Source organism: Lissotriton vulgaris, chromosome 9, assembly GCF_964263255.1.
Source record: "Lissotriton vulgaris chromosome 9, aLisVul1.2, whole genome shotgun sequence".
Classification (NCBI taxonomy): Eukaryota; Metazoa; Chordata; class Amphibia; order Caudata; family Salamandridae; genus Lissotriton; species Lissotriton vulgaris.
In genome coordinates, this window is record NC_141697.1 from 1,215,964,907 (window position 1) to 1,215,986,084 (window position 21,178).

Genomic DNA, 21,178 nt, shown 5'->3' on the forward strand with positions numbered 1-21,178 from the left:
TACTATAATGATGTAGATAGCCTACTAAGACTTAGGCCTTATGCCTTTTCTTTTAGCCTACTACTATTATTTACTCTTGGCACTAGTTTTGTATTTACTGTGGGACTCCTGCCTCGGCGACAGGGAATGATTCAGGCATGTGAATCTAAAAAAGATACCCCAATGCTGGATAAATGGTCCTCTGTTCTAGGTATGGTAGCAAAAGCGGAGGGGTTGCCACAAATGGGAGGGCATAACCCTTCTGCACAGCTTAGAGCACCCACTTATCGCTCCATTGGGGAAGTGGAGCCTGATCCAGCTGCCAACAGGATATCTGATGGGTGGACGCCTCACTAAAGCGGTTTGGAGCCCGCGGCAGTAGGAGGAGCAGCCTAGGCGGGAGACATCCAAGGGCATGTCAAGTCTTGATGATTGGGCATCCCCTGAAAACCCAGTGAACCTCAACCAAAAATGGCGGCGGAGTGCCACTTTAGAGTTCATACCCTGCCTAAGGGTCTGTGGTGTCCAAACGAAAATAAAGAGAACTATAGTAAATGAGGCTTGGGAAAGTCTTTCACAGATATGGGGTCGGTTTCACTAGTAGGTTGACAACTTTTTCCACTGTCGCAGCACGGCTGGACTAAAGGCAGGCACAGTTATTGAATTTGGGGCTAATTGTTTGCCTCGCCTCTGAGTTTCAAAGAGAAATACCAGTACTTTCAAGAGATTTGGGCAGACAGGGGAGCTTCAACCGGTAAAACACTAGATGTGTTTGCCGGCTGCTTTGTGCATGGTGCTAAAGAACTTGCTCCACTTGCGACATTATGCGTATAATGTGTAGTGTCAGCCTTGTCAAGTTTAATTGCTGGCACCACATGAAGTTGCTTTTGCAAGGTTCTGAGAACTCTGCTTTAAAAACCCATTTAAGCAATAGATAACACAAGCAGGCACTAAAAGCATCATTTCATTTTGACCGCTGACAAAGTTAGTGTGTTGTGGGGGTGTAGGTTGATAGAGGGAGATGAAGCTTGTTAAGACATTGCTGGAAAGGAATACTGAAAACATACACTGGGGCTAACTCACTATCGAAAAAATGAAAAAGTGAATAGATTTGAAACCTTTACCTAAGCACTTGACCGTTCCAACAGCATATGCGGAGGCTGCTCTGGGTTTGTTAGTAACAAGAGCAAGTTCTCCAAAATAGTGTCCACTGGAACATCGGGCAACCTCGACTTCCTGGTTATTTTCCTGTCCTTTTGTCTGTGGGTAAATCACATACGCATACATTATTTGTCCAGCCACTTTCACTTTAAGTGCCCAATTATAAAAGCAGCACACTTGACTGGCACTATAGAAAATAACTGAGCACATGTACAATTACCAGTTCCATCAACTCTCACGTGTTCTCATCCTTTTACACTGATACTCAAATAACCTCTATACGTATACATAGCCCTGCCACTGGCCCCTTACTCAACAACAGGAGGAACATTTTGAAACAAAAAGAATGTTGCAATTTCGAGCAGTGGAATAAGAGGGCCTGGAACAATGCTGGGGTGTACATTATAAAGAATAGAATACGGAAAGAAACACTACATATGTTATTATACATAACTGGACTACAAATTAAAGGTGCCCTCCTCCACCTTTCAGTATAATGCAAATCTACCGAAGGAACAAAAATAAAAGAACCACAAACCAAATGAGGCCTGTCGTAAAGCCAATCCATACACAAATGCAAACTGTGAACCAGGCTGGCAATGTTTACCACAGATTGATTAGTTACTTACCTGTAATCCTAGTTCTCTTCCAGGGGTATCCTCATCAAAGTCATAAGCATTAGAATATTCCCGCCCATGCGCGGGACCCCGGAAACACTATTATATGTGCCCCACATATATATATATATACATATATATATATCTATACTACTATTATAAAGAGAGAACTTGCGCCTTTTGGCAAGGTAATCTCGGAAACCACAGCGCCAATCTACACACCCGATACATCTTTGAAAATGTCAGGGTGTGTAAATGGACATAAGCTATATAAATTAAAAAAAAAAAAGCAAAAGAAAATAATTAATTTATAAAACAAAGTAGTCCCCTGAAAGTAGCGCCGGACGGGGACCTAGCGCTGGGCACGACGTGACGTGCGTGATGACGACCAGGAGGAGGGTGGTGCAGTGACGAGCGCTGCTGTGCAGTGAGGAGGCGGCACAGGTAAGGAGGCAGCAGTAATTGAAAATGTCGGGGCGGGAGGGGGGCGCGAGTGAGTCTGGGCGGGAGGGCTTGTGCAGTGTGTCTTGCCATGTGGTGGAGCATTCTCTTGGCAGGTAAGGTAAAGCAGCCGTATACCAGGGGGGCGCGAGTGAGTCTGGGCGGGAGGGGGGCGCGAGTGAGTCTGGGCGGGAGGGAGTCGGTGCGGGAGGGGGTCGGGGCGGGAGCGGGTGTACTGCCCCCAGCCCCAGGCAACGAGGCCCTCCTCTGTTGAGTGAGGGAAACATGACTTCTCGAAAGTGCAACTGAGCTGGGGTGATGGTGAGAGGTTTTCAGCAGTGTGCATGGGGCAAAGCATTGCCGCTGTAGTGCAGGAAGTGATATAGTGCTGCTTGAATCTTATAGACACGCGAAGAAGCACTGTGATCTGTACGTTTTGCCTCCATACCATCTTGAGTTAGTTATGAAACAGTTTAGTGCTCAGGAATGCAACCCTCGTTGTTCATTTCTTTGAAAATCCGTTACTGGAAGTCCAAACTCTAACATTGTTTCTATGCCATGCGGGATCTTGAACATAGCTCTTGGTCAGACTATAAAATGTTACTGGCATTCAATGATAAGTTTATGCTCCTGTACCCCATGCCACGTGCCATCTGTGCCTCACCCACAGACAGTGCATGTACCGGTATCCTGCTTCTGTTCTCATCTGTGGTATTTTGCTGTGTAATCTCTGCTCTTCCTCTGTGCTTTTTTCATCCTTCCTCTTTGTAAGATCTTTCGGTGTTGAACCCTTCTTGCGCCACTTCTGTAAGGCATCCGGGCATGAACACTCAAATTATATTGAATAAAAGACTGGGTATTTCCACACAACTTACCTCTGCCTGCAGTGTCCCTTTCCTGAAACTGCTTAAGAGGAAACGTCACAGGCAAAGTTGAGGTTAAAAACAGATTTGTTAAACAATTACATTATTTTTGAGCACACATACATTTAATGTATTCTTTTCGTCACATAATGCCTTTTTTTATCCTAGGATAATTTTAAGACTGAAACTTCCTCTTATGTATTTGATGCCCAAGTCAGTCCATACTAATATAATAAAGAGAAAGCCCAAACCTTTGAGGCGGGTAATCTCAGGAACCACAGCACCAATCACAACACCCAATACAGCGTTGGAAAGGGCAGTTGCAGCAGAAGGACATAGGCTATGCAGACGCCCACCATATACATTTAAAAGAACCGTGCCAGCAAAGTAGTCCCTTGTGGGCGTGTCTGCGCTGTGCTGTGGGCGTGTGCTGGGGGCGTGAGAAACACTGGGGGTGTGTGGTACGTTCCGCCTTCATGCCATGTCTCATATCGTGTGCTGTGGGTGTGTGCTGGGGGCGTGGGCGTGTGCAGGGCGTGGGATTACGGGGAAAAAAAGCGAGCGTTGTACCCAATATTTCATTGTTTTTTCTTCCCAGGTTCTGTACATTCCAGCTCCAGGTGTCCACCCTGCTCCCTTTAAATTCCCCTGTACCCCATCATCATAACCCACCCTTACTCCTTAAAATACCTCAACACCCTTAAACACTAACCCATCTTAACCCTATAAATATACCCTGTATCCCAAAACCCAAACCTTTCCCTAAACCCTAAAAATACCTCTGTACCACAAAACCCAAACCTAGCCCTGAACCTTAAAAATACCCCTGTACCCCAAAACCCAAACCTACCCCTGAACCCTAAAAGTACCCCTGTACCCCAAAACCCAAACCTACCCCTGAACCCTAAAAGTACCCCTGTACCCCAAAACCCAAACCTAGCCCTGAACCCTAAAAATAACCCTGTACCCCAAAACTACCCCTGAACCCTAAAATACCCCTGTACCCCAAAACCCAAACCTATCCCTAAACCCTAAAAATACCCCTGTATCCCAAAACCCAAACCTAGCCCTGAACCCTATAAATACCCTTGTACCTCAAACCCCAAACCTACCCCTGAACCCTAAAAATACCTCTGTACCCCAAAACCTAGCCCTGAACCCTAAAAATACCACTGTACCCCAAAACCCAAACCTACCCCTGAACCCTAAATACCCCTGTACCCCAAACCCAGCCCTGAACCCTTAAAATACCCCTGTACCCCAAAACCCAAAACTACCCCTGAACCCTAAAAGTACCCCTGTACCCCAAAACCCAAACCTAGCCCTAAACCCTAAAACTACCCCTGTACCCCATAACCCAAAACTATATCTGAACCCTTAAAATACCCAAACACCCCAAAACATATACTTCAGTACCCCATAACATATACCCCTATACCCATACTTACCTTATCCAAACATTTAAAAAAAACAGGCTTTTACCATTCATGCATTTACAACGAATTTCGTTGTAAATGTATGCGTGTGGTAAAAGCATATAAAATGTAATGCCATGCGTTATAATGGCATTGCGGAGTCATGGTACTTTCGTAATGAAAGTATGCAGAGTGATGGTAAGCGGAAAGAAAGTTGCGGGAAAATGGGTGTTTACCCTCCCCCGGTAAGTACATTGGTGGCACGGCGGCCCACATCTCCAGCAACATACTCTTATTTTTTCACCACCCATTTGAAAAATGCACAGGTCTCTCTCATTAATGGCCAGCACCGACATACACTTTTAGCCACACCTCCCGCCACAAGTTCTAGAATTGAGAACTTTAGAGCCCGGGAGCTACGTTCAAATCTCGGCATCAGCTCAACATCCTGTGATTCCAGGCAAATCACTTTGTCTCCCCGTGCCTACCACAAATGAATGTGTTCTTATGTAATGTAAATTGTGCTCATGCCATGTTGTCGAGTTTGCACTATATAATATTGCAAGGAAAAATAAAGTAGGGAAACTCGAGGTCACACACTACTGAACGCGCACTCTTAAGTGCATCAGCAGTGCACTGTGAATCGGAGCGTTTCACAGGCCTGTCACAGATAAGAAATGCTATCAAAACGAAATCCTACAAAACAATATACTACTGGCCGGCAGCAATTCATACCCGGACAACGTCGGGACGGGCTGCTAGTATATATATATATAAATAATATATATATATATATATAAACAAGCAATAGCAGCCAAATCACTTTAGAGCTGAAATATGCTGTGAAGAATTTCCACCATACATGTATAATAAGCATTAGAAACATGAGAAACAACACCAAAGATTGTTTAGAAACTGTTTTAATGCTCAGAAAGCAGTAGAAATTCTCATAGGTCACTGGAAGCATAGGAAGCTCACAGGCTGCATTGCAAACACACAGTCTAAAAAGACTGAAAAGCTAACCTGTAGCTGAATAGCAATAAACTGACATCGTGCCTTTAAGGCACTCATGACCCCCTGTATCCCATCATGCCCCAGGGGTGACAGTTAGGTCAGTTCTTTTCGGAGACTGAAAAACAAACCCAATAACAAATAGGTTAACAATATCTCCTTATTAAAGAGTATCCTTTGCCTGGGGAGGCGGGAGGGTTGCTTATCACTTTGATGAGGATACCCCTGGAAGAGAACTAGGATAAGTACTGGGGCCCTCACTATTGGCCTGCAGACCTGAGTCAAGCTCCACAACCATCACCTTCGGCTAAAACGCTCGGAGTCATTGTGGACAGTGATCTTTCACTAAAAACACAAGTGGGACAAGTGGTCTCCAAATGCTTCTACCAACTAAAAAAAATCAGGAAGGTCAGGCGTTTATTAACGCCTGAAGCGATTACCCAGGTCGTGATCGCCACTGTCCTGTCCCACCTGGATTACGCAAATGCCATTTACCTAGGTCTCCCCAACTATTTACTTAAGCGCCTCCAGATGGTGCAGAACTACGCTGCTAGGCTGATTCTAAAGCAACCTAGATGGCAGGCTGCGACCCCTCTTCTCATCAAGCTGCATTGGCTTCCAGTCATACAACGCTGCTATTTTAAAGCAGGCTGTATGGTCTTCAAGTCATTACATGGCAAAAGCCCTAAATTTATCAATCAACTGATCACCAGACACGTCCCCTCCCGTAACCTCCGCTCACTCCATCTAGCCCTGCTCCAGACCCCCCCCTTTAAACTCAAACGCTCTGGTGGTCGTAGATTTGCCACCCTTGCCCCCTGTCTATGGAACACCTTTCCCCTGGAGATCCGATCTTGCCAAGACCTTCTACCTTTTCGGAAAGCTCTGAAGACCTGGCTCTTTAGACAAGCTTTTTAATCCACCTCCTCCTCCACCTTAGGTTGTGTTACTGTCAATTTTAGCGCCAAGAAACTAATCAGTGTTAGCGCGCTTTATAAGTGACTTAATAACATAACAATAACATAACATAACAGGATTACAGGTAAGTAACTAATCCTTCTCTTCCAGGCGATCCTCATCAATAGTCATAAGCATTAGAATAGAGTAGCAAGCCTCTCCTCATCCCTGCAGGCAAAGGAATGATAAGACAGTAATCTCATCAATAAGTCTGAGTAGACTATAGACTACCCAAACAGCTTCCTCAAGGAGGCTTGCCCTACTAGAGTATCGGCCCTGGAATCAGATTCGAGGCAGTAATGCCTCGTAAAGGTATGAACTGATTTCCAGGTTGCAGCCTTGCATATTTCCGACATTGGAATGTCATGCAAGAAAGCTACTGTAGCGGCCTTCCCTCTAGTGGAATGCGCTTTTGGAGACATCAACAAAGGTTTGCCTGCTAGCTCATAGGCCAATTTAATGCAAGAGACAATACATCTGGAGATGGACCTCTTGGCCGCTGGAAAACCTGTTCTCATTGAGCCATAGTTCACAAACAGTTGGTCCGTTTTCCTAATCCCTTTAGTCTTTTCCAAATAAAACTTAAGCACTCTCTTAAGATCTAAGGAGTGAAGTGACCGCTCGGCTGGGGTCGTAGGATTTGGAAAAAAGGAAGGGAGGGAAATAGACTGATTTATATGAAAATCAGAGATGACCTTAGGCAAGAAAGATGGATGAGCCCTTAGGACTACTCTGTTGGGGTGGAAAACAGTATATGGTTCCTTCGCATAGAGCGCTTGTATCTCACTTCCTCTGCGCGCAGAGGTAATAGCCACCAAAAAAGCTGCCTTCCAAGAGAGATGTTGCAAGGAAGCCTTGTGGATGGGCTCGAAAGGAGGTGACATTAACCTGGATAGAACTAGGTTTAATTCCCAAGGAGGAGAAGGATTTCGCACAGGGGGATACACTTTCTTCAACCCCTGGAGGAAGTCCTTAACCACTGGAACCTGAAAGAAAGACATCTGATCAGGTGATTTTCTGTATGCTACAATAGCTGACAAATGCACTCTAATAGAAGTGTACTTTAAACCAGCAGTTGCTAGGGAAAGGAGGTATGGTAAGATGACACCTCCTGCCCCTTAGTCGGATCCAAGTGATGATCTCTACACCACAAGTAAAATCTTTTCCACTTGAATGCATAGGACGCTCTCGTGGAAGGTCTCTTAGCCTCCTTTAAAATGTTCATGCATTCGGGAGGCAAGTTCAAATGTCCATATTGCAGGACCTCAGGAGCCATGCTGTTAGGTTCAATGATGGGAGGTTGGGATGCATTATCCGCCCGTTCATCTTGCTCAACAGGTCCGGCCTGCAAGGGAGCCGTTTGTGTGGACACACAGACAGATGTAGAAGGTCCGGATACCACCACTGCCGAGGCCAATCCGGAGCAATCAGGATCATTTCCATGTTCGACCTGAGGAGCTTGGAAACTACTCTCGGAATCAGCGCTAGGGGAGGAAACGCGTATGCGAACATCCCTGCCCAATCCAACAGTAGAGCGTTCCCCTGCGTTCCTGGCCTGTGGAACCTGGACGCGAAGGCGTGGCATTTGGTGTTTTCGTCGTCTGCAAACAAGTCTATGGATGGACGACCCCAGCAACGAAAAAACTCTTCTACTACTTCGTCGTTTAGCACCCAGTCTGGCTGATCTTCGAATTGCCTGCTGAGTGCATCTGCTTTGACGTTCAACTCGCCTGGAAGGTGCACTGCCACTAGTGCGAGACCTCAAGAGAGAAGCCAATGCCAGATTGTCTGAGCCTCTCAAGAGAGTGGGCGAGATCTTGTGCCTCCTTGTTTGTTCAGATAGAACATGGTGGTCATATTGTCCGTCTGAACTAGGACTGAGTTGGATTCGATCGCTGGTAGGAAAGCTTTGAGAGCCAGGAATACCGCTCTGAGTTCCAGCATGTTGATGTGGTATGTCTGCTCCTGCGCAGACCACTGGCCTTGAATCTGAAGCGGACCCATGTGTGCTCCCCAGCCTTGCCGGGAGGCATCCATCACTATAGACTGGGAAGGAACGGGTTGGTGAAACGGCACCCGCACCATCACATTCTTTCTCCGAGTTCACCATTTGATGGCCTCCTTCGTCGCCTGGGAAAGAGTGATTCGATCTTCCCAGCGCCCTGTCGCTTGGTCCCACGGATCCTCCAGAGCCTGTTGTAGAGGACGCATTCTCAGCCTGGCGTTTGGGATGAGAAAAATGCAGGACGCCATTGACCCCAGTAGAGATGCTACTTGTCGGGCTGTTGGAAGTCGAGACTCTAGCAGAATCCCACATTTCTGACTCATGAGAAAAAGTCTCTCCTCCGAAGGAAACGCTTTTCGTAAGCTTGTGTCCAGAACGGAGCCTAGGTAGTGGATGGACTGTGTAGGCCGCTGGACTGACTTCTCCAGGTTCACATGGAGGCCGAGTCTGTGTAGCTGGTGCAGGCACAGTTGCAGATCGTGCGTTACTTGTACCGGAGATGGACCTTTTAGGAGCCAGTCGTCCAGGTATGGGTAAATGAAGAGACCCTTCTTGTGAAGAAAAGCCGCCACCACTGCCATGCATTTGGTGAAGGACTTGAGACCGAAGGGTAACACCTTGTACTGGTAGTGTTTGTTCCCTACGACAAACCTCAGGTACTTGCGATGTTGTTGCGCAATTGGGATGTGAAAGTACGCATCTTGCAGATCCACCGAACACATCCAATCTCCGGCTTGAAGATGTGGACATATTTGTTGAAGCGCTAACATGCGGAACTTTTCTTTGACGATGACTTTGTTTAATAGTCGTAGGTCGAGTATTGGTGTGAACTTGTCCTCCTGATCATTTTTGGGGACAAGGAAATATCTGGAGTAAACTCCCTTTCCTCTTTGAGCGGGAGGAACCTCCTCTATCGCTCTTTTTTGCAGTAGGATTTTCACCTCTCGTCGGAGCAAGCTTAGCTGGTGAGGGCAAGAGCTCTTTGGAGGGATGCTCTTCGGAAGAGCACGGAAACGTATCCTGTATCCATTGCGCAGTATATTCAGCACCGACTGATCTCTTGTGATGCTGACCCACTCTGCCAGGTGTTGCGAAGCACTTCCTCCCACTGGAGTGGGTAACGGCGCCAGAGGAAGCCTCTGTTCAGGCCTTTCCTCCTCTTGTGGTGTTGGAGGACTGTTGGTGACCTCCTCTACCTCTGAAGCTTGCCTCGAAACTGGGGTTTCCCTTGAGTTTTATTTTGGGACCACTGAGGGGTTTGAACTCTCTGTTGAGCCCCTCTCCCCCTGTTGGTCTTGAAGCGGCGCTTGAATTCTTTTTTCTTCTCCAAGCCAACCGCCTTCACCGTATCCAGTTCCGTCTTCATTCGGGTCATCTCTTCGTCCGCATGTTCTCCGAAGAGAGCGGAACCCGAAAAGGGAAGATTTAGAATCCGATGCTGAGCATCCGGTTTCAGACCTGTAAGGCGCAACCAGGCCGATCTTCTGGCACAAACTCCATGGGAATAGGAATGAGCCGAAAGCACTGCCCCATCCGCAGCCATACTTATCATCTGATTCGCCACCAGACACCCCTCTGTAACAGTCTCTTCAAAGTCCTGCTGGTCCTCTTTTGGCAGCTTGGCTTTGAATCTTTCCATTGAGTCCCATAAGGCTCTGTCATATCGACCCAGAAGCGCAGCTGCACTAGCAACCTTAAGAGTGGAAGCAGCTGAGTTGCAAACTTTTGGACCCCAGGAGTCTTGAGTTTTGCTGTCCTTATCTGGCGGGACTGAAGAGGAACCAGCAACAGCATGTGTCTTCCTCGCCGCTGCCACAATCACAGAGTCTGCTGGAGGGTCAGATTTTACAAACACCGGGTCAGAAGCCGCCGGTTTGTACTTCTTCTGAATGCGGGCTGGTACCGCTCTGATCGCTGCTGGGGTTAGGAAAACATCCTTGACAGGATCCATAATCCCCGGAACTAAAGGCAGCAGAGGCCGGGAGATGGCTTTCTTGTGTAAAGTCTCAAACATGACTGTTGTTACTTGAGGGACAGACATCTCGATGTTCAGTTTAAGTGCTCCTCTTTGCAGTACATCCAGATACGTGCCAATGTCATCCACTGGGGAGGGCCTGGACGTAGGACTGTCCGTCAACGTAGGGGAGTAGTCCCTCTTGGACAATCTGGTAGAAGAGGTAGAGGAAGTAGGCGGAGTACGTTGACGTCTACGGTGAGCACTGTGTCTCCGCTCCGGTGACCTTTTTGAACGCTCCTCCCGTCTAGGAGAGCGAGACCTGATCCGATCTTCTGTCTGAGGTTCCCTTCTAGGAGATCGGGATCTTCTGGGAGATCTGGCTGGTGATCTCACGGGCGATTTGCGCCTAGGAGAGCGAGATCGGATCCGATTTTCCATCCGAGGTTCCCTTCTAGGAGATCGGGATCTTCTGGGCGATTCGGGTGGTGGTCTCACAGGTGATTTGCGCCTGGGAGGGCTACGCCTGTCCATCTCCTCCACCAGATCCTGAAGCAGGGACCTGTGGTGTGGGCTGGCATATTCCTGCATACGCTTGGTAGCCCCAGAATCTCGCCAATGGTCCAAAGATTTGTACCATCTAGGTGACAACCTGATTCGATCGGCCGACGGATCTGGCCGACGCTCAGGAGATCTGTGTACAGGGCTTCTGGACCTTGAAGGTTCAGTTGAGGAGCCAGAGGACCGAAAAGATGAATGATGAGAAGCCGACTCCGTCACCATGATTGCATCTGAATGCCTCGACGTCGAACGTTCTTCTCTCGCCGTCGAACGCCTTCGAGGAGTCGGAGGGTCAAACAATCTCGACCTCGAATGTCTGTAGTCTCTCGACGTCGAGCGGCGATGAGTAGCCGTCGACGGAGTCCTGTCTCGACGTCGAACGGCGATGACCGGCCGTCGACGGATTTCTTTGTCTCGACGTCGAACGACGATGTCCTGTCGTCGACGGAGGCTTCTCTCTCGACGTCGAACGACGATGTCCAGTCGTCGACGAAGCTCTCTGCCTCGACGTCGAACGGCGATGGCCGGCCGTCGACGGAGTTCTCTGTCTCGACTTCGAGTGCCTGTGCGACGACGGCGGAGGGGTATTGGGAACCCTCGACGCCGAGCGCCGATGATGCACTGACGGAGACTGCGTCCTCGACGCCGATCGACGAGCTACTGTCGACAGCGGAGGGGTCTTGGTCCTCGACGCCGAACGCTGCTTCTTGGACAACGGCGGAGGGGTCACACTTCTCGACGCCGGTCGTCGACTGGTTGACGACGGCGGAGGGGTAATGGATCTCGGCGCCGACCGTCGCCCGGTTGACGGTGGCAGAGTCGCCTTCCTCAACGCCGATCGTCGCCCAGTTGACACCGGCGGAAGGGATTTCGACGACGGAGCTGGATCTTTCGACGTCGTCGACATACCTGGTCTTCTCTTCGACGGCGAGCCCGCCGTCGACGGTAGTTTTGAAGAGGAAAACTCCACCTGTGGTTCTTCTCTCAGCGCCGAGCCCGACGCTGAAGTTGAAGGGTATGAAGACTTCTTTTTAGAAGATGTATGAACCTTCTTGGAGCCCTTCTTCACCGGTGATCTTCCTCTTGAAGCCCTGTGAGCCAGGCCATAAATGCAAATCCTCTCCCTGTCCTTGAGAGTTCTTCCTGACAGGTGCTCACAATGTGGACAGGTGCCTGGATCATGATCTTCAGGCAGACACAGGATGCAGACGTTGTGGTTGTCTGATTTTGCCTTCTTGTTGCCAAAGAAGGACATTTGTCAAAGAGTGAAGGCATTCTCAGAAGAAAATGTTCACTAAACTGACTGAAAAAAGCAGTATCTTACTTGACTAGATGTTAAATGTCGAAGTAAGAGTAAAAGTTGTCAAAAGTGAAGTATTTTTCTGTCAAAAACCAGAAAATTAGTGGAGCTGTGTAACCAGGGTCCTTCTCTGAAGGAGCCGGAAAGAACAACTGACCTAACTGTCACCCCTGGGGCATGTTGGGATACAGGGGGTCATAAGTGCCTTAAAGGCACAGTGTCAGTTTATTGCTATTCAGCTACAGGTTAGCTTTTCAGTCTTTTTAAACTGTGTGTTTGCAATGCAGCCTGGGAGCTTCCTATGCTTCCAGTGACTTATGAGAATTTCTACTGCTTTCTGAGCATTAAAACAGTTTCTAAACAATCTTTGGTGTTGTTTCTCATGTTTCTAATGCTTATTATACATGTATGGTGGAAATTCTTCACAGCATATTTCAGCTCTAATGTGATTTGGCTGCTATTGCTTATATATATATATATATATATATATATATATATATATATATATATATATATATATATATATATATATATATATATATATATTACCTACTGGCGGTCGCCAGTAGGTAGTTATAGTTAGGATAATTTTCAATGTTAAATCTCAACATTCTATTTTGAATAACTTTGGCGCCGGTTGACGAATCTGCCTGAAATTTTCAGGAAAATGGTCTCATGGCGGTCCGGTCCTTCCCTGAAAGTTTGGGGGGGATTCATCAAGCGGGGCCCGAGATAAAAGGGGGGTCCCAAAACGTGTTTTCCCCATGTTAATTTCCATAGGGCGGTCGATTTCACTTTTAGCCCGAACGGCTGAATGGATTTCCACCAAACTTGGCAAAATTGTAGGGACTGGTAGCCCGATGTGCCTTTGCTATGTCTCAAGATATGTGCTCCAGTGGATTTTGAGTAATTAAGGTTCAAAAAAATATATATATCTATAGCAGCGCACCGGTACGCGCACGGGTGCGCGTACCGTGCGCGCCACGCGACTTGCGCGAGGAAAGCTGATTGGCTCTCGGGTGTCTGTAAACATTCTAAACAGTCCGGAGCGGCCGCCATCTTGTGTCTCGGTAAAATCGAGACACAAGAGGTGGCCAAAACAAAGAGGGAAATGAACATAAGGGGGCAGAGTAGACCCCCCCTGACCCCCTAGGTTTGATGTGGGGGCCATAAAAGGGCCCCGCAAGGCAAAAAAAAAAATTTTTTTTTTTTTTGATTTTCGCGGGGGGAGCGCCCGGTACGCGCACGGGTGCGCGTACCCGGGAGCGTAACATGGGGAAAAAGAATGACAGTTTTAAAAGTAGCTGTTTAGAAAAAAAAATGTTTAGTTGTTTTTTTTATACATACACATACATATATATAAATGCATATGCACATATATATATGCATATATGTCTATATGTGTGCGTGTAGAGAGAGGTAGAGAGGTAGAGGTGTAGAGGTGGAGAGGTAGAGAGGTAGCGGTAGAGAGGTAGAGATTAGTAGAGAGAGAAGAAGAGAGAGGTAGAGAGGTAGAGAGTAGAGAGTGAGTAATAGAGAGTAGAGAGTGAGTAGTAGAGAGTAGTAGAGAGCAGTAGAGAGAGTAGCAGAGTGAGTAGTAGAGAGTAGTAGAGTGAATAGTAGAGTGAGTAGTAGAGAGTAGTAGAGAGTGAGTAGTAGAGAGTAAGTAGTAGAGTGAGTAGTAGAGAGCAGTAGAGAGTGAGTAGTAGAGAGTAGGAGAGAGTAAGTAGTAGAGAGTAGTGGAGAATATTCCAAAGTTTGGCACAGCACCACTTTCACAATGAGTCCAATCAAATCATATCACTTAGAGTACTTATTGAAGCGCTGAATCTTGGTGTATATTCAAATGCTTTTATTTTCCTTAAGTTTATGTACCACAGCCAGCCGAAACGTTTCGTTCTGTACAACAGAACTTCTTCAGGGCGTTCTTATTTCCTTCAAGTTATGTCGGTATCCCGTTGTCATATAACTAGATATTTCTTCCAAATGTTAGACGAGACATAAGTATATTCTTATTAAAAGTGACTAGGTATCAATTTTACCCACACAATTCGGGCAGACTTGAGTAATTTATAGCATCCTCAAAGTCAGTCTTTCAAAAATTCCAAAGTATAGGACATGATAATCCAAATCCAAATGTTTCTCAAGAAAAGTCATTTACAATCGTTCGGAATATCGGTGTTTGGGCAGATATGATCCAGGGACCCCCAGTATGCAAGGGGAATTAGTCCCCCCTCTACAAACATGCACGGGGGCTGCGTTGCAGAGAGGTGTAAAAAGGGTTGTGGCTTCATTACACCTCTCTGCAATGCAGTCCCCTGGCGCATACTGGAGATTCCTGGTGGGCTTTCAGGTCTTATATAGTTAGGAATTAGCATTAAAAAAACCTTTGAAATTCACTGAAAAAACCAAAGGTTTCACACCAGTTATAGTTAGGAATTAGCATTTAAAAAACCTTTGAAATTCACTGAAAAAACCATAGGTTTCACACCAGTTATAGTTAGGAATTAGCATTTAAAAAACCTATTAAATTCACTGCCAAAACCAGTTATAGTTAGCTGGAAATTTTACTGACATAAAACCATTGAAATTCCCACGTTATAGTTAGTTGGACTCACTATAACTTGCGCGCCTGCAATGCACTGCTGATGACGTCACATATTACATCACTCATGACATGGTCAGTGACATCACTCATGACATCACTGATGACACCATCCAGTGAATGTGTGTCTTTCTGAAAAATAAATTTGTTTTATATATGTATTTGTAAAGGTCGATGGAAGAATAAATGTTTAAATAAGTGGGTAAATGGATGTTTTTTTTAAAAAAAATTGGTTGGTTAACTGGCTTATTAAGTGTATCTTAGTGAATACATATATTAGCGAGTATTGTTTAAATATTTAAATGTTTGTATCAGTGTTTCTCTTTGTGTATAAGTGGCTGCAGGGGTTGGTGACTGACTCACTGTTTGTATGTGTTTTGAAGACAGAATATGTGCAGGACTGTATGGGTGGACGAGTGTGTATATGTGTGTGTTAGTGAGTGAATGACTGTCTCACTAGTGTCTTCATTACTAACGACATATGTTTTAATCTAGTATATGTGAGTATTGATGTATATAAGTGAGTATAGTATATATAGTGAGAGATTGTAGGAGTTCCTGTGTTTCTATAAGTGATTGTTTAAGAGAGTAAGTATGTGTAAGTTTCCTTAGAAGTAAGGTGGTAGTGTGTGTATAAATGTATATGCAAATAAATGGATGTTCAATAGTTTATGTGCATGTGTGAGTATGTGTGTGAGTAACTTTTGGATGACTGCTGATGTGTAACAGGATGTATAGGTGTATCACTACATATGATGAGTGAGTATATATATGAGTGACTATATAGAACTGTTGGTGAATGAGTGGATGAGTATATAGATGGTGGAATTACTGAATTGGTTGTTGTTACTGGTTTGGGTATCTCCATTTTTTTGAAAATGTTTGTTTCTATTTTTGAATATTTGTTTCAAGCGTTACATTACACTGAAATTAGGTCTGTCACTCTGTCACAAGGATGGTGTCAGAGGTGTAGAGGTGGAGAGGTAGAGAGGTAGCGGTAGAGAGGTAGAGATTAGTAGAGAGAGAAGAAGAGAGAGGTAGAGAGGTAGAGAGTAGAGAGTGAGTAATAGAGAGTAGAGAGTGAGTAGTAGAGAGTAGTAGAGAGCAGTAGAGAGAGTAGCAGAGTGAGTAGTAGAGAGTAGTAGAGTGAATAGTAGAGTGAGTAGTAGAGAGTAGTAGAGAGTGAGTAGTAGAGAGTAAGTAGTAGAGTGAGTAGTAGAGAGCAGTAGAGAGTGAGTAGTAGAGAGTAGGAGAGAGTAAGTAGTAGAGAGTAGTGGAGAATATTCCAAAGTTTGGCACAGCACCACTTTCACAATGAGTCCAATCAAATCATATCACTTAGAGTACTTATTGAAGCGCTGAATCTTGGTGTATATTCAAATGCTTTTATTTTCCTTAAGTTTATGTACCACAGCCAGCCGAAACGTTTCGTTCTGTACAACAGAACTTCTTCAGGGCGTTCTTATTTCCTTCAAGTTATGTCGGTATCCCGTTGTCATATAACTAGATATTTCTTCCAAATGTTAGACGAGACATAAGTATATTCTTATTAAAAGTGACTAGGTATCAATTTTACCCACACAATTCGGGCAGACTTGAGTAATTTATAGCATCCTCAAAGTCAGTCTTTCAAAAATTCCAAAGTATAGGACATGATAATCCAAATCCAAATGTTTCTCAAGAAAAGTCATTTACAATCGTTCGGAATATCGGTGTTTGGGCAGATATGATCCAGGGACCCCCAGTATGCAAGGGGAATTAGTCCCCCCTCTACTGTCATGAGTGATGTCACTGACCATGTCATGAGTGATGTAATATGTGACGTCATCAGCAGTGCATTGCAGGCGCGCAAGTTATAGTGAGTCCAACTAACTATAACGTGGGAATTTCAATGGTTTTATGTCAGTAAAATTTCCAGCTAACTATAACTGGTTTTGGCAGTGAATTTAATAGGTTTTTTAAATGCTAATTCCTAACTATAACTGGTGTGAAACCTATGGTTTTTTCAGTGAATTTCAAAGGTTTTTTAAATGCTAATTCCTAACTATAACTGGTGTGAAACCTTTGGTTTTTTCAGTGAATATATATATATATATATATATATATATATATATGTATATATATATATATATGTGGGGCACATATAATATAGTGTTTCCGGGGTCTCGCGCATGGGCGGGAATATTCTAATGCTTATGACTATTGATGAGGATCCCCTGGAAGAGAAGCTAGTTTACAAAGAGCTATGGAGCCAGGCTGGCTCATAAGGCCATGGGCCTACAGCAATCAACTAAAAAGAATAGTTACTGACCCGTAAACCTAGATTTCTTCCAGAAGTATCTTTATAATTGAGATGTGCTTTTCATTATTTGATAAGCCAATTTAATAAATACAAAATAAGTGATTGAGGCGAGTCTGTCTTTAGCAGTCAGTTACTGAGGAACCAGAATAAATCTCTCATCTGCAAAGATGCTCTGCAACCACCATCATCCTCTCCCTAAACATCGATGGGGCAGTGGTGAGGACAGGGTATAGAATTTGGAATGTTCTGACCCAGCACAAATGGAAGGTAGCACCTGTAGGACTGACAGACAAGCACATACTGCAAGTAAAAGGACAAGATCCAATCCCCGGATTCAGGGAATAAAAGACCTAGGCCAAAGTCAGCATCTTGAATTTTGCCTTCTAGAGGAAGGCATTCAGAGGTTGAAGATCTAAAGTCGGTCAGAGACCTCCATTTTTTTAGGGAAACACCAAATAGTGAAAGCAACACTACTCATGTTCCTTAACCTCCGGGAGTCTCCCTATTGCCTCTTCGGATGGAACTTCCTAAAGAAGAATGGCTGCGGTATCTGTTAAAGTTTGAGCACATTCATGCAGGATTTATGGGGAGGGGGAAGGTTATTATCTTTCTAAACAATCTGCGCCACTAATGCGAAGATGTAATGGCGTGAGCCAGGTGGGAAAAAAACAACTGTTTCCCCCTACAGACCGAGCATGACAATTGGAAGAGAGGATAAGCATTTGCAAAGCAATAGATCTCGCATTTGCGAGAGTTTGAGCTATTGTTATTGTAAATGACAAATAAAAGGCATTTCCATTCACAATGCCAATAGCTCAACCTTTCACATACACGAGACCTATTGCATTGCAAATGCTTGTTTGTTTCCTTCTGTTGGGAGAATGAGCAGAGACGGGGGAGTGTGGAGAAACCCAGAAGGCAGGTGGGAGGGGTGAAGAAACAAGCAAGGGGAGGGATAAAGCAATTAAAACAAGGAGCAACGTGGACTGGAAAAGGGCGGAAAGAAAAACAAACATTTAAAAATAGCGCTTTTATTTAATAAGAAATGTAGTTAGCTGTAGCATGTAGCTGGTGTTTTACACACGAAGTTGGACTCGCTGACGGATATTCCATAATGACATGCGCACTCCGGTGTGGGAGGTGGTATTGGGGTAAGGAAGGAGGGAATGTGAAGTGGAAGCAGCGCTGTGGCGTGGAGAGGGGAAAGGAAATAAACATGGTGAAAAGCAGTGATCCTATTTAAATATTACGTCACTTCTTCTAGCATGTAGCTTCAGCACTTTGCTTTTGACACTCAGTTTATTTATTTTCTTTTGGGAGTCTTTGTCAAGCGTCTAAATGCGGCTGTGGAGCGCACATATTTAGTACAGGCTTGTACACTCACGAAATGTTTAGGACCGGAAAGGAGTCATCGGGCAGCTAAGTTGGCCTGGGGTTCGTGTGGCGTGTTGTCCTGAGCAGCAGAGGCCCTTTCCTTGCTACAGGCAAGTGAGCACAGATGTGTTTAAAATTAAACCGAGTGCACGAGGTGGAGCAGAATGAATGTTTTTACATGTGTGCGTACTAGTCTCCCGCTTTCTTCTATCTCTTTCGTGCCCCTCCTTCCACTGTTTTTAGGTCTTGCAGACCTGCATTGCAGCGCATGCGCGCTGCTCGCTCTGCGAGGCTTTTTAGATCAATTCACTTTCAGAAGTGGGATGTAGGCTCCGCCCCCTGTTTCTATTGGCTTTTGTCATCCTTTATGGTTAAGGGTGCCACGTGATTGGATATCTGGCTTTTTTGTTACAGCCCTGTCCCCTTTTGGGACAGCCCATTTGGACTGGCCTGCGCCATCTTTGTTTTGTGGGACGTAGGAGGGTGTGCTAATCTGTATTGAACAGTGAAAGCAGCCCAGTCGTGCTGTTCTGTTGCTTTCTATGCTGCCTGTCCCAATCAATGTATTTGCTTGGTCGCTGTCGAAGAGCATTTGTTACTATGGCAACTACGCTATGTGTTTGACTAAAGATAAATTGTGTCCGCGGTGGCGTAGGGCTTTATTAAACAAATCTGCCCCCTGTGGATTGGTAGGAAGATGCCTTGCCATTGGGCTGCGCGGGAACGTCTCACTGCTGGCTTGTAATTGGCTGTTTGGATACTTTACTATGTGCTTGAGACTGGCTGAGGGAAAGTTTGCCAGTTGTTCATTGGCTGCTCTGCTACATTATTGAGTCAAGTCAAATATACTTTTATTTGATTTCATTATAAAATTCATAAAATGGTGAAAAACCCACAATGGATAAAATGTGCTTAAAATATACATTTTTTAAATTTAAAAATATGGAAAAATATGGAAAAGGACATGGAAAAATGTGTCAAAAAGCAAGGAGCGATAGTTAAAGTATTTAAAACGTGCAAGCAGTGCAATAGAAGGGTTTCAGGGCTGAATGTTCTGAAACTACTTGAGTTGGTTGGCAGATTCTATTTTGTCCAGTTCTTTGGCAGCGTTTTTCAAAAAGTTTATGGCACTGTAGGACAGTGGGATTGATGAGCCTCCGAGACAATGAATCACTGCTGCTCTACAGGTTCTTACTTGTTCCTTCCTGAAGACCTCCCGAAGTACCGTTTTGCGTGTTTCTGCTAGGACATGGCAGATACATATTAGGTGCAGTAAGGACTCATCCCCTACCCCGCATGGGCGGAATTCCTTGGATTGCCATGGGTATTTCCATTTCGGGGTTAGGTCCTTAGATGGATGTGACCCAAGCCTAAGTAACATGAAGAAGTGCTTTTTCTGATGAGGAACATGATCTAGCAAATAGGGTTGGGGTTGCAGCCTCTGGTACGTCTGTATCGCGGCCAAGCCATGGGATTTTTTTGCTAGGGTTGTTTTATCTAATGATAAAGAATACCGTTTTATGGCTTTGTTGACCACAGATTTGAGGTCGGGGTAGGTAGGAGCAGTAAGCGAGCCCCCCTCTAGCTACAATGCTGAGAGCGAAGCCTTCAGAACTTTGAAGATTTAATTATTAAGACTAGTTTGGTTTTCAATCTCTACCCAGCAATGGTGAGCGAGTGTGTTGTCCTCTCCGTCCCTCATCCTCCAATAGTACTTGACTAGTGCACCTTGTCTATCGGGGATCTGGATTCTTAGACCGTATTCTAGCCGAATTTGAGCTGGCGGAATGTGACGGGGATTGCAAACAATTTCTTGAAAAGGATTGATTGTGCTAGGTTCAGACCCGTGGCGTGTTTGCCATTCAAGATTTATGTACCATATGAGATAAGAGGAAAGGAATTTTGCTGCAATAACCTTTAGTATATGACCGATAGAGCAGCCTGCAAGCTTGTTTTTTAAGATTTTAAAGGCGAACTGCAGCCGTTTGGATTTTGTGCGACCTTGGTCCAGGTGTGTCTTGAAGTTGAGGTTGCGATCAATTTGGAAGCCTAGCTATTTATACAAGTTCACCTCAGTCAGAGGTCGCTTGTCCAAGGTCCTAGTAAATGTACGTTTTTTCACTGCTTTAAGATGTTTGACAAAGCGCATCACCTTCGGTTTTTGGTGATTGATGGTCAATTGAACCGAGGTGGTATAAGCTCTGAGTTCCGTGATAACCTACTGGTGTTTGCGCTAGGAGAACAATATCATCTGCATATTGAAGGCTGGGTGTAGGAATTTTGCTACGTTTTGGAGGGTCAGATTGAATCGACCGATGGTGCTCATCCAGGTCAGCGATGTAAATTTTAAAAAGGCAAGGCGTCAGCACGCACCCTTGTTGTAACCCGTTAAGAGTTGTGATCTTGTAGGCTGAGCGCGTCTCCTTTCCTGATCTGCACCCACGACTGAGAATACAAGATTGATTAAAGCCTCCAACAACTTTGCTGGAACCCGCCAATTATGCATTTTGCCCATAGCATGGCTCTCAAGACTTTGTCAAAGGCTGCTTTAAGGTCGATGAAGCATGCATACAGTGACCTTGATTTTGCGATGGCTTGGTTGGTTAGGAGGGTGACAACAGAAATGTTCGTAA

The 21,178-nt window shown here is 45.2% G+C and overlaps 1 protein-coding gene across 1 annotated transcript in view; it reads right to left on the reverse strand.

Annotated features, from left to right (window-relative positions):
• PRKAR2A (protein kinase cAMP-dependent type II regulatory subunit alpha) overlaps positions 1-21,178 on the reverse strand; it is a 711,046-nt gene that overhangs the window by 69,075 nt on the left and 620,793 nt on the right. The window contains exon 10 of the mRNA XM_086939313.1: positions 1,104-1,239. Coding sequence (XP_086795439.1) covers positions 1,104-1,239 — 136 coding nt within the window. The remainder of the gene's footprint in view (positions 1-1,103; positions 1,240-21,178) is intronic.